General features: G+C 32.2%; 3 protein-coding genes across 4 annotated transcripts in view; 2 read left to right on the top strand and 1 right to left on the bottom strand.

Moving 5' to 3' along the window:
* The window catches only part of LOC125054992 (paired amphipathic helix protein Sin3b), a 30219-nt gene extending 26468 nt beyond the window's left edge, over positions 1-3751 (bottom strand). Inside the window, exon 1 of one of the 2 annotated variants that reach the window (XM_047657165.1) lies at positions 3575-3751. The gene's annotated coding sequence lies outside the window, so the exon portion shown is untranslated. Of the gene's footprint in view, positions 1-959; positions 1432-3574 lie in introns of those variants that run through there. The other variant, XM_047657166.1, reaches the window with a different exon arrangement.
* A 501-nt stretch (positions 3752-4252) lies between these two features.
* Positions 4253-11912, top strand: LOC125054995 (protein seele). The gene is made up of 7 exons (XM_047657174.1): positions 4253-4470; positions 8717-8784; positions 9077-9176; positions 9471-9625; positions 9869-9961; positions 11351-11446; positions 11761-11912. The coding sequence occupies exons 1-7, from the start codon at positions 4383-4385 to the stop codon at positions 11869-11871; spliced, it is 711 nt and encodes a 236-aa protein (XP_047513130.1). The 5' UTR covers positions 4253-4382; the 3' UTR covers positions 11872-11912.
* On the top strand, positions 4504-8112 carry LOC125054994. The gene is made up of 2 exons (XM_047657173.1): positions 4504-4790; positions 5504-8112. Exon 2 carries the CDS (start codon positions 5537-5539, stop codon positions 7913-7915), a length of 2379 nt encoding a protein of 792 aa, XP_047513129.1. The 5' UTR covers positions 4504-4790; positions 5504-5536; the 3' UTR covers positions 7916-8112.
* Positions 11913-12594: the final 682 nt, after the last annotated feature.

Genomic DNA, 12594 nt, shown 5'->3' with positions numbered 1-12594 from the left:
CATGGCATCTTCATTAAACTTTGATTCGGTAGCAATAAAAGCAACAAATTAAATTTATATCTACTATCTATGTCTACTAATATATAATAAACAGAAATAAAATATGTTTAATATAATAATTTCTAAGGAATAATATATAAAATAACATACTGATATAATATATTTTATACAGGTCATTTAAAAACAAAGAAACATTTTTTTTTTTCAATATTTAGTGTGTGGTTTATTTAAAGGAATTTCTATAATCGACTGATAGCAAAGAAACATTTTTATAAGGTTTGAAACGTAACCGTTATGTGAAAGTTGTAACAACAATGAAGTACCTAATTACCCATATGTCTTTGATCCGTAATATGGAATCCGCAAAAACAGACATTTAATATGATCGCAAAGGCGAAAATAAAACATGTATTAAATTACGCATATTACGTACTAAGCATTTAACTCAGTACAAACTGTGATATCTACGAAATGTTCAGCCTTGAAAGTTGTTATCGGATGAAACAAGTGAAGTGACTGGGTTTAACATCGATGCGACGTTGCCAACGTTACAAGTTTGCTACTGCGTCTTAATTATACGACTACGGCCGCCATCTTTTTGTCAGTATCAATCGCAACCTTATGATTTTTTTGTTTTTTAAACTTTTTCTAAAAACGTATTTCATTTAGATCCTATACACTTTTACTTTCCGAATGAATCAGAAAGTAATGAATTCTTTAATTGTAACAATACAAGAGACCATAGTGCAAAAGATAATGTAATTGTTACGTAACCAGTTTGTAACCTGAAAGGGAATAAAATTTCTCATACGATGTACCATTTCCTATATATTTGTCTTAGAATAAGGCCTCGATGCTAGATACGAATATGCAAGTGATATAAACTAGTCACAAGTTACTATTGATGGACATATCCATACCTATACATATTACAGCTCAATATTCCTCATGATACGTACTTTAAGGTCAGGCATCGGTTTGCGAGGCACACGCCCCGCAGTCCTGCCGCACCATTTGGGCTGACCAACAACCCAATTATTCACAAATACGGACATTTTAACTAGGAATCCACTGTATCGATCACGCACAGGCGCCATTTTGAATCTACACTAAACGTGAACGCACAGTGGCGCTGTTGCCACGTCGCTGCGTTTTCAATTCGCGCTTCTATTTCAGGCTCGTTTTCCCCTCGCACCCCACTACCCTTGACGCTCCGCAAACAGAACCGCCAAGTCTACAAAACATTCGGAACTATCACCTACTCCCGAGCTACATTTACAATATAAAAATACAAAATCTAGTTGGCTGCAAGCGGACAAAGCGATTGACGCTGTTGCGTCTTCAAGATAAGATAACAATATTTTATTGTAGAATATTAAAGTTCGTTGTGAGCGTATTACATCGCACCGGCTTTCACCAGTGAGGGGTGAGGTAAAGCCGCGCAGGACATAGTATGCCATTGGCCACCGCAGAGATCGATAGACAAACAGCGACGAGGACGCCGACCTACATAGCATAGCGCCCCCTACACCGATCAGAATAGAGGCTATTTTACGTCAGCACACACTATAAACAAACTACCGCACGACCACACCAGCGTTGCCAACTCTACGTCTTTTTACGTAGATCTACGTATTTTAGGCCTTTTCTGAAAACCTACGAACTTCAGTCACAGAATCTACGTATTTTTAATCAAATTGAAAATTTTGCACAATATCCAAATTCATTAGGCTGAATAGGCATAATATCTATTACTTTCGAAAAAAAAAAGTTAAAAACAATCAGACCGGGAATGGAGAACTTTAAAGTGCCCTGTAAACGATCAAATTTGCTTGACAAATATGTTTGTCAAACTTCACGTTTTCATCAAACAATAGCTTAGATGATCAAACCAAATATCAAACAAATTTGTTAAATTTCTAGTACATTCTGGTTTCTCCTTTCGTAACGTGACGTCGCCGTGCCGAGCGCTTACAATGAGTAATTCAGATGACACATTTTGGCATTGACTCTAGCACTGTGTATCAATACAAAAAAAGAAGACGATGGAGTCGAGAATGGTTGAAATTAAGAGATAAATTCTCTTGTTCTTGTCCATATAATCTTTTGATTTTATTTTCCATAACAACATTTTATTTGACATATCACGATAAACAGATATGAAATGCAACGTAAATTCCTTGTTCGTAATAATGCCACTCATATCGTCACTGAGCGTAGCGTCCTCCATGATGGCAATACAACGAATGAGATCTTGTTTGACAAACACCGCCGTACACGTTCAAACCTGTTTGTCAAACTCGACATCAATCCAGATTTTCATCAAACACGACAAACACGTAGATTGTTTGACAAACGCCTCAAACACAGCAGTACACTATCAAATAATTTGACAAACACGTAAAATTTGACAAACAATTTGATCGTTTACAGGGCACTTAAGAAACACAAATCTACCATTTCAAGAGGATCAGATATTCAAAGCAGATGACTTTTGGCGTCATATTGCCAAAATAAAAAAAATGAGATGCAACTCAGCAGTTTCCCCTCCTAGCCCAATTTACACAAAAGTTATTAACATTACCTCATAGTAGCGCAAATGTTGAACGACGTTTTTCTTTAATAAACTTGATGAAAACTAACATCAGAAACGGACCTCAGTCTACTGAAACCCTCACAGGGTTACATTTTACAAAAAGTGATCTGAAAAGTAATCCTGGGCCAACGCAAGATCATATTAAACTTTTTAATAAAAACATGTACAAATTTAATTTACCAGAAAATAATAATGAATATATTTTTTTTTATTTCCATTTCAAAAAAATAACACTCTTTTTATTCAGTTTTACCAACCCTACCCTCTTCATTTCACTCATAAAAAAAAGTACGTAGATCTACGAACTTTTCCTATACAATTTTTGCTAAATCTACGTAATTGTTTAATCTGACCTACGTAATTTTCAAAATCCGAGTTGGCAACACTGGACCACACTGACATATTCACCGTAGGTACACACTAACACAACTATATGGAAACGACGCGGGGAACGGCAGCGCGCGGCCCGAACTACAAATGTATATCATTATGTATTATGGCACTTTTCTAGAGTCGAAATTCCTATACCCTGGCGCACCCAACGCTCTTCGTTGAAGGACAAAGGGCCGATTTCACTCAAAATACAAAGGGAAACGCCGGTTGGATAAGACACTTGCTTGTTTACAATGATCTAACTTTTTTACAGAATTTAATTGGACATCGCGTTGCCAAGTTGTCGACAAGACTACTTACTACAAGAGCGCGCGGCTATCATTATGAAATTACATTTTTTACTGAGTTTATAACGCATATTACACATACACATACATATAGATCAAGATATTACGTCTCATTATTTATAACGTATGCATGAAATAGGTAACATTACAACTTATGGTATATTACAATATGTGAAGAAAATAATGATTCTCTACTGCTAAATAACTATGATTACATTTTAAAGCAATTGAAATCACTGTTTAAGTGATTAAAAAGCGAAAATTATGAAAAGATGCTGGCTGTCAATTGAACACTTACCTATATTTTTAATCGAAATTGTTATTTTTCTTCACAATTTTCGTATCAACTGCACTCGGTGAAGTAATAAACTTGTATATTACGGTATTTTAAGATTCTGAGAAGATTTTAAGTGCACAAAAAATATATGCATTCCGTCAAACATACGTCTCTCATTCATGGAGATCAAATGCGAACTGCTAAATGTTGGTTTAGGTTGAGTCGCTCAGGGTGAAGGGGGTCGGGCGGAAAAACGGAGAACGGGTGAGCCAAGGAGTCAAAAGAATACTGTTTTTCATGACTTGTTTTCTTCTTATGTAAATTATAGCAAAGAAAGCGAAAAAATATAAAATATAATATTTGAATTTTTACTTTTGTCAAATTGTTATTTTAATTATAATATATTAATAAAGTATTACATTTGACATCCGCTATAAGCTGTCATCACAAGGACCAATTATGATGTTTCAAAGATCTTTTTGGTGCGGGTTGTGCTTATCCATAGACTCTTACACAATGTTATCATTATTGTTTAAATATAATGATGTCTATTCTATCGTAAAATTAAGTATTTATTAAATGAATTTGACAATGTATATTATTAGCAAAATACTTTTTGGAAATAGTTTCAATTATATGAAACTTTTTATTGACAATATACAAAATTTCATAGATTATGAACAGTTGACGAACCAATCAGAAAAGAGTTCGTGTATACATTGTAGTATAGAAAATGATAAACATTTAACACGTCGAATTTAATTTTACAAGCACATTATCTTTTAATTTTTCACTGAAAAAGCACTAATATTGAACGGGATCCATTAAAATGCATTTAACATTTTCAATACTAATTTCTTCTTTTTTTATTGTACTCGTTTCTGGAGCAATTGATCCGCGAAATTTGAAATGTTTAGGTTTGTGTTTACTGTATTTATTTCATAGAACTTATACTATATCGCACATCCGCTCAAATAACGTCATAACTCGATAAAATGTCAAATGACTTTAATTGTACCATTCGTATCAGAATAACACATACTTCATGCTCATAAATCGTCATAGACGTAGTTCAATTATTTGTCCCTAGATGGCACTTGTGACGTTCTATTGTTTACCGAAAGTTGTGCCGCGGCGAACATAAACAGTGTCATGTTACGACTTGCGCGAGGTGGTCATACGGGCGTTGTTCAGTAAAAGTGAATTGTGTCGAATCAAGACAGTCTTTGTAAACGAGGTAAGTAACATTTTATTTTCTTTTTTGCAACTAAACTGATGCTTGTCGAGTTATGCCAGTATACGTGATTGAAACAATTCAATTTACACATTTGTTAATCACTAATAATGACCTATGCAGAGTTATGGCGGTATACGTGATTGAAATTATATTATTAAACATGTTTGTTTATCACTAATACTGACCTATGCAGAGTAACGACGGTATACGGGATTGAAACAATTCAATTTACACATTTGTTAATCACTAATACTGACCTATGCAGAGTTACGACGGTATACGTGATTGAAATTATATTATTAAACATGTCTGTTTATCACTAATACTGACCTGTACTAATGTATGACAGTATATGTGATCGGGATGATGGCACAATATGTTTTATTAGATAATAAATCTGAATTATGTTGAATTTTGACTTTATTCATAAATAAAACGACTGAAAATAAAACTATGTGTCAGCAAGAAAACTGATTTGTCTTCAATTATGCTCGTGTTTTTGACTATGATTATTAATAAAGTGATAGATTTATTAATTTAAAATTATCGTATAGTGATAGTATAAAATTATTTTAGGTACTGTTTACGCATAATGTTTTTTTTTAATTCCCTGAGGCCACATTGTTGTTTTTTTTTTAGTTTAAAACCTTAAAAAATGTTTAGGTAGGTATTTAATTGTTTTTAACTAATTGTGTTGTTCATCTTGTTCTCAGGTGTTATTCGGTTTGGCGGTGTCACTTGTAACTATGTCCAGATCCAGAAAAATATTGTCATTATGTCTGGAACCCAATGACCATCATAACACAGTAACTGATGACTTGTCTATTGTGGCGGAAGATACGCAACCAAAAGATGTAGAAGAAAATTGTGACACGTCAAATAAAGAGAATACATATCATATAAATGAACCTACTACACACATTCCCAACTTACAGGTAGAATGTAATAGAATAGAGAATGAAGACTGTAATTTGCAAGAACCCGAATCTACGGGTGAAGAAACAGACGATTCTGTTAAAGATCGTGATTATAAATTGTCTTCCAAAAAGCGTAGCAAGAATTTAGTAGTTTCTCGTCAGCGATCATCTAGTACTTCATCTACAAATTCCTCTTCGTCTAGTTCATCCTCATCTAGTTCATCTTCATCTAGTTCATCCTCTTCTGATACTCCTTCGTCTAATAGAAATTCTCCAACATCTACCTCTGTACTATTGTCACTTAATAAACAAACAAATCAAGACAACAATGAATGCTTGCCTTCAACTTCCAAAGAAATTAACTTAAATAGTATTCATTCTCCAATACCAAACGAGACCGTAGTACAGGGAAATTTCAATACACGTAAGAGACGCCGTGGAGAGGCACAATGGAAGCAGAATATAACAAAAGTTTTACGAAACTCTGGATTACCCTATCAAACGAAGTCCGGACGAAATATTTCTAAGAAACAAATGAAACCAAGTTGTGGAGAAGGTTGTAGACTTAAATGCAGCTATTTTCTTACCGATGAAATAAGAATTCAAATCTTTGATTCTTATTGGGCTTTGAAAGATTTAGAGAAACAGAGACTATTCATTCACAAACACATACAACAGATAGAGATAAAGTTTCGGTCTACCAAAGCACAGAAAAATCGAAAAATCAACTATGCATTTTACTTTGAGGTTGAAGGTTCATTAAAAAGGGTTTGCAAAACAATGTTTAAAAATACATTGGATATTAATGATAGAACAATTAGAACTGTAACAGAGAAATCTACTGGAGGATTTTTGAAAGAAGATGAAAGAGGGAAACACGGTAAACATTATACTGTAGGTGACACTATAAAAAATGATATAAGAAATCATATAAAACGTATACCGAAAATTGAAAGTCATTATTTAAGAGCACAAACAACACGAGAATACATTGATGGAGGAAAGACTATATCTGACTTACATAGAGATTATGTGAATGAATGTAAACAAGATGGACGCAACTTTGGAAACTACGTAATGTACAGTCGTATTTTTAACGGTGAATTTAATTTAGGATTTTTTGTGCCAAAAAAAGACAGATGTGAATTATGTGTAGCTTATGAAAATGCAGTTCCCGAAAGTAAACTGTTGCTCAAAAAAAAATATGATGAACATTTAGTGGACAAGGTTTTATCCAGGGAAGAAAAAAAGCGAGATAAAATAGCCCTAAAAGAAAACAAAAACCTGATTGTATCTGTATACGATTTACAAGCAGTTTTACAGGTACCTCGTGGTGATGTTTCTGTTTTTTATTATAAGAGCAAATTAAATAATATGAACTTTACGATAAGCAAATTGAAAGCAGAAGAATCGGGAAAAAAGAAAAAAAGGCAACAGACTGAAGACGATAGTTACAATGGAGACACTATTGTAAATAACAGTATTACCGATTGTTATTTTTGGCACGAGGGTCAGGGTAATCGGGGTTCAGATGAGATTGGTAGCTGTTTGCTTAAATATATAGAAAAAGAATTGCATGATTACGAGGGTGACCAACTAGCTGATATAGTTTTTTATTCGGATAACTGTTGCGGCCAAAACAAAAATAAGTTTATTGTTGGATTGTACATGTATGCAATATTGAAGTTTAGTAATTTAAATTCTATTACTCATAAATTTTTGATAGCCGGACATACGCAAAACGAAGGTGATGCCATACATTCGGTAATCGAAAAGCAAATAAAACGTTCCTTGAAAACTGGTCCAATTTACGTGCCAAGTCAGTACGTACAAATAATTAAAGAGGCTAAGAAAACTGGGGAACCACTAAGAGTTAATGAACTATCACACACCGATTTTATTAATTTAAAAAGATTAGTTAGTGATCTAGGTATTACTACTTTAAATAAGCTAAAGATTTCTGAAGTTAAAATGATGATGATTACCAAAGCCGCACCAAATATTTTAAAGTACAAAACGTCGTACACTGACATTGAATGGTCTGAAACTAATTTACTTTCTCGAAATAAAAAAATAATAGTTCCTGATCTAAAGCAAGTTTATGCTGCTAAAATAGAGATTAAGGAACGGAAAAAGAATGACTTAATGACATTACTTCTTAACAACCACATTCCTAGTTTTTATGCCAACTTTTATAATAGTTTATAAGTTTAATTATTTTTTATTACACTGTCTACTCTCGTGTTATTGCACAGCTGATTGTTATAAGTACTTAAAGTATTTTATTTTGATAGAAGTTCATTTTTAGACTTACTGTTACAAATTGTGATTTTAAATAAGTATTGAAATACCTAGATTATTTAATTTTCATAGAGTGTTTATATATTATAGTGATAGAGTGTGAATTGTTTATTTTTCAGTTAAGACGTTGTAAATTATAAGTTCCTTAATTTGATTTATTTTTTCAATGCTATAGAGGTGTACTACCCTCGTTTTAATTAAACTGTTGATCGTTTTGAAGTACATAGATTATTTAATTTTGATAGAAAGTTGTTTTTTTTTCAGTTATAAGTTTGAAAATTTAATTGTCTTTATATAAAAAGGCATTTCAAAGTCTAATATGTGTGTAATACACGTTATATTAAAGAATATATTATTGTATTTCATTACAAGTTAAAAATACTTGTGTCATTATAATAAACAAATTATAATAAAACTTTGTATTTTTTGTACATATAGTGTCACAACCCAGATTATTTCAATGTTTTTTTCAGGATTTTCAGATTACTAATAATATGAATTTATAGAGCTTAAAAAAACATTATAACTCGGTGAAGAAAGTTTTCTTCTAAAATAGTTCCCTTTTTAATTATGATCCAAAAACTAAACAAATTAAGTTGGGTAAACTTTAAATGTCTTTCCTGAAAAATGTAGTTTTTGGAGTTGTGACGTTATTTGAGCGGAGGTGCGATATATTTAACACTTTAACAAACTTAAAATACATTTCAGTGTGCCGAACCACTTTTGACGAGCTTAACAGAGCCATAAAGAAAGTGGATAAATGGAAGAAAATTGATGTAAGTTATAAAAAGATATATACATTGTCTTAAAAGTAATATTTGGTCCTAAGTCTGTACTAACCGTATTAGGTTAAAATACCAAGGAATTACATCCTTGGAATCATATTCTGTTAGTGGATTCAATAAGAAACTATTGATCTTTACTTATAAATTTGTCAATAGCATTTAAGTAAAAACTGGAGAATGTTTTATTAAGTTTGTGTCATGTTATTAGTCTCTTGCAATGTATAACATATTAGTTCTATCGGTGTTTGTCTGTGTAAATTGTAACCCAAATTTCTACTTTCAGGTGGGAAACTTTAGAATGGATTCTGAAGGCAACACAATGCAAGACAAAGTGCCAGCTCACAGATCAGCTGTGTACATTTCTGAACTTATTGATGGAATTTGTTAGTTTACTTTCTTAAATTAGTTTATTTAGATAAAACTCTTCTGGTATTAATTCTAGGCAGAAAAGTTTAAAAAAATATATTTTGGTCTGGATCGCTTAACCATTCCATTTGTATAAAATTATGTTATTAATGGACTATCAATATGGGCCGTAAAGTTTTCTATATAATTAACCGTTATCTATTCTACATATATATAGTTGCTGAAAAACCATGCAGAGAAAAGTACAATCAAGAATCATATTTATGATCAATATTTAGAAGAATACCACCTATTATTTGTTATTATTATAGGTAAGAAAATGGATGACTATGTCCGTGTGTACTATAAAGCAACAGGCAAGTTAGCTATCATGCAACTCATGACAGAGGGAGGGGGCATGAATCCAGATTTCTCCAAAACCAAATTTGTCACCGATGATGACTTGAATAAGAGTTTAGAGTATTATGTAAGTGAGATTTTAGTATTATAAAAACACTGGTACCTATACTACAGATTTAAGAGTTGTATCAAATTATTCCCAGTTATATTTTCGTTATAAATTCTATTACAGATAATATTTGAGTACATCTAGTGAATTAAAAATAAATTGGAATTTATTTCTTAATCAATTATATTGTAATTTGTAGATTGTAGCATATGTTTGAATAGTTAAGGAACTACATATCAAATATGTACTTAACAATTACAGTGTGAGCGTATGTTTGAGGAGAATGAAGATGAAATCACAGACTTGTATAAGAAGAGGCCTCATGATGATATCATGCCTGATGCAGAAAAAGAGGTTGGTATATTTTACAGCTATATATAATTAATTCTCGTTCATTATCATAACTGTTTAAATGGAGATATAGAGAATTTGCAGAGCTTTATACATATAATTTGCTTTAACTTTTTGTTTGTGCATGATATTATACCTAGTTGCAACTCATATATCTACTTTTAATCGCGACTTTGTCGTAACCCAAATATCCAGGGCCGGACTAGTGTTGACTAGTTGGAATTTAAAACATTTTTTCTCTGTATTCCCCTTCTTTTGTGGAAACCCCGGTTGCCCTACTCTAAACCCGGCCCTGCGAATATCATGCATTCAAATCTTGGCTATGCTATGGATTCTTCTATGTACGCAATTAACACTAGATAAAGGACTCTTTGTCTTAAAACTCTACATGAGTCAGGCATAGAAGGCTGATCATGTATAAAAGATAAATTATCAATAGATGCAATAGGCAAAAATCTTATATAGGGAGCCCCTAGAGGTCCCGTTCCCAATGGGGGGGCATTCCATTGATCATGTTTTTTAGGTTAAGAGGATTCCTTATCTTTCTTTGACATTCATGGCTGAAAAAATCTCATTGTATAAATGGTGTAAACATATTTTTGAACAATAGCCTTTTGATTAGATTCTTAGAATAGTTGTGGTTTTAATACATTGTATTAAGGTGTATTTCACAATGCATACGTAAGTAAGGAACTGGCAAATACGTTTTCGGATGAAGTATCTTAGGGAGCGTTCAAGTATTACGTAACGAATTTTGGAGGGGGGGGGTCCTTTTGTAAAACGTTACGATGCGGGGCGGGGATTGAATTACGCGTTATTGTTAATATTATTTTCGACTTTCCAATACTTAACACCACATAATGGTAACTAGGTGGTCACGAAACGTTTTACTATACTTGGGTACAGAAAAACGTTACGGCGCGTTACATGGGGCGGGGGGGGGAGTCAATAATCTCCAAAAATTGCGTGACGTAATACTTGAACGCTCCGTTAACAAATACTAGTATAATACCCGAGCCTTAATCTACAAAATAAACTTTTTTACATTAAACGTGTACCAGTAACTTTTACGTATTTTGAAGCAAGCGAACGGAACAATTTTTTTAACGGGTATTAAACGAATCTTATCCGTTATTTAAATGTGATATTTAAATAATACTCATATACAAGCGTTTATAATAGATTCGTTTCAGTTCTTACCCTAATCTTTATAATAGGCAATGAAGGTCATTTTGTTATTTCTTTTTTCTTTAGTGCTTAATTTTAAATTCGGTTAAATTTATTTTCTACGAGTTTAAACACTTGCTAGTTTCATAGAATAGTTTCTTTTAAGTTTTTAGTACAATGTGCTGTTTAAAAATCCATCCATAAACAAATAATATATTATCGTAGATCTGCTTCAAACACACGAACTTCTGTGAAACCTGGATGTTGCCGAATGCAGAGGACACCACCTGGACAGCAGAAATGGAGCAAGAATACACAAAGGTATAATAATTTTTTTTGGCACGTCCATTTATTTTAAAGTTATGAATAAAAATATTCAAAGTTAATTTTGAGGGTAACATGTTTATTCTTACACCGATAGCTGACAGCTGATAGCTCTTTTGCGAAAAGCCAATAAAATTCATGATTCCAGTTCTATACCAAAAAGGCGTGTATTTTGGATTTGATAATATGAATATTTTTAACCGACTTTAAGAAACCAAAGGAGGTTTCGATGTGTAATTCTTTTTTTAACCAAAGTTAATAAACAACAATTTAAAACTAGAAAAATTATATTAATTTTTTTGTGATTTCAGATACACGGCTCAGACCCTTACGGTTTTGGCGGTGGTCTTGGTATGCAGCCACCATCACAAGAAGTTGATGATGATGAAGGATATGATGATAGCGAGAAAGACGAGTTGTAAGACTGAAAGTGCCTTCCATTGTTGAATAAATTTTTTATTAACTTACGTTTTTAATTCATATAAAAAATCACTTCAAAATAAAATTAAAAAAAAAGCCAAGGAAATCAATATAACTATCCAACTATATAACAATTTTACAATCCCAACCAGTAGTTCTTGAGATTAGACATACTTAACAAACAAACGTTTTAAAATTAGTTTTATTATCAATCATATTGAAAGAGATTATTACTCAAGATAATTATTTATAATACGCCTTAGTGAGGTTTAGTCGTTGAATTAAACTGGCGCAAATAAAAACGCATTAGATTAGATAAAACAATTTATTAATACAATATAAAAATATTGATATTTGTCTTTTAGCTTGGCAAGAAATAGTTGTACAAAATATATTTTAAATATTTTGCTTTTCACGAATATTTTTTTAGAAAGAGTTTAGGTATTCGGTAAAACATGGGTAATAGACCTGTTAACAACTTGGTCAAAATAATATAAGACGACTTAACCCATAGCAAAAACATATAAACATATATTTTGTACAACATAAATATGGCATAAAAATATAAACAAAATAATAGTGGAGTTTGAAAAGTCTTCAAAAATTGTATAGATCCATAAAAATACTTTAAGTATCGATTCCATCCGTCCAAAAGTATAATGCAACTTAATAATACTTTCTTAATGGACAACCCTAGATAAAAATTGCCCTGGCAGTGTACAAAG

This window comes from Pieris napi, chromosome 13 (genome assembly GCF_905475465.1).
Source record: "Pieris napi chromosome 13, ilPieNapi1.2, whole genome shotgun sequence".
NCBI classification, from domain to species: Eukaryota; Metazoa; Arthropoda; class Insecta; order Lepidoptera; family Pieridae; genus Pieris; species Pieris napi.
This window is presented reverse-complemented; position numbering and strand designations above follow the sequence as displayed.

What these genes read in the sequence shown, in the direction of transcription:
- LOC125054994 (XM_047657173.1), top strand. Translation starts at nt 5,537, where the DNA reads ATGTCCAGATCCAGAAAAATATTGTCATTATGTCTGGAACCCAATGAC.
- LOC125054995 (XM_047657174.1), top strand. Translation starts at nt 4,383, where the DNA reads ATGCATTTAACATTTTCAATACTAATTTCTTCTTTTTTTATTGTACTC. An exon ending in ATAAGAGTTTAGAGTATTAT is followed by an intron (nt 9,626 to 9,868) that starts GTAAGTGAGATT and finishes TAACAATTACAG; the next exon opens with TGTGAGCGTATGTTTGAGGA. An exon ending in TGGAGCAAGAATACACAAAG is followed by an intron (nt 11,447 to 11,760) that starts GTATAATAATTT and finishes TTGTGATTTCAG; the next exon opens with ATACACGGCTCAGACCCTTA.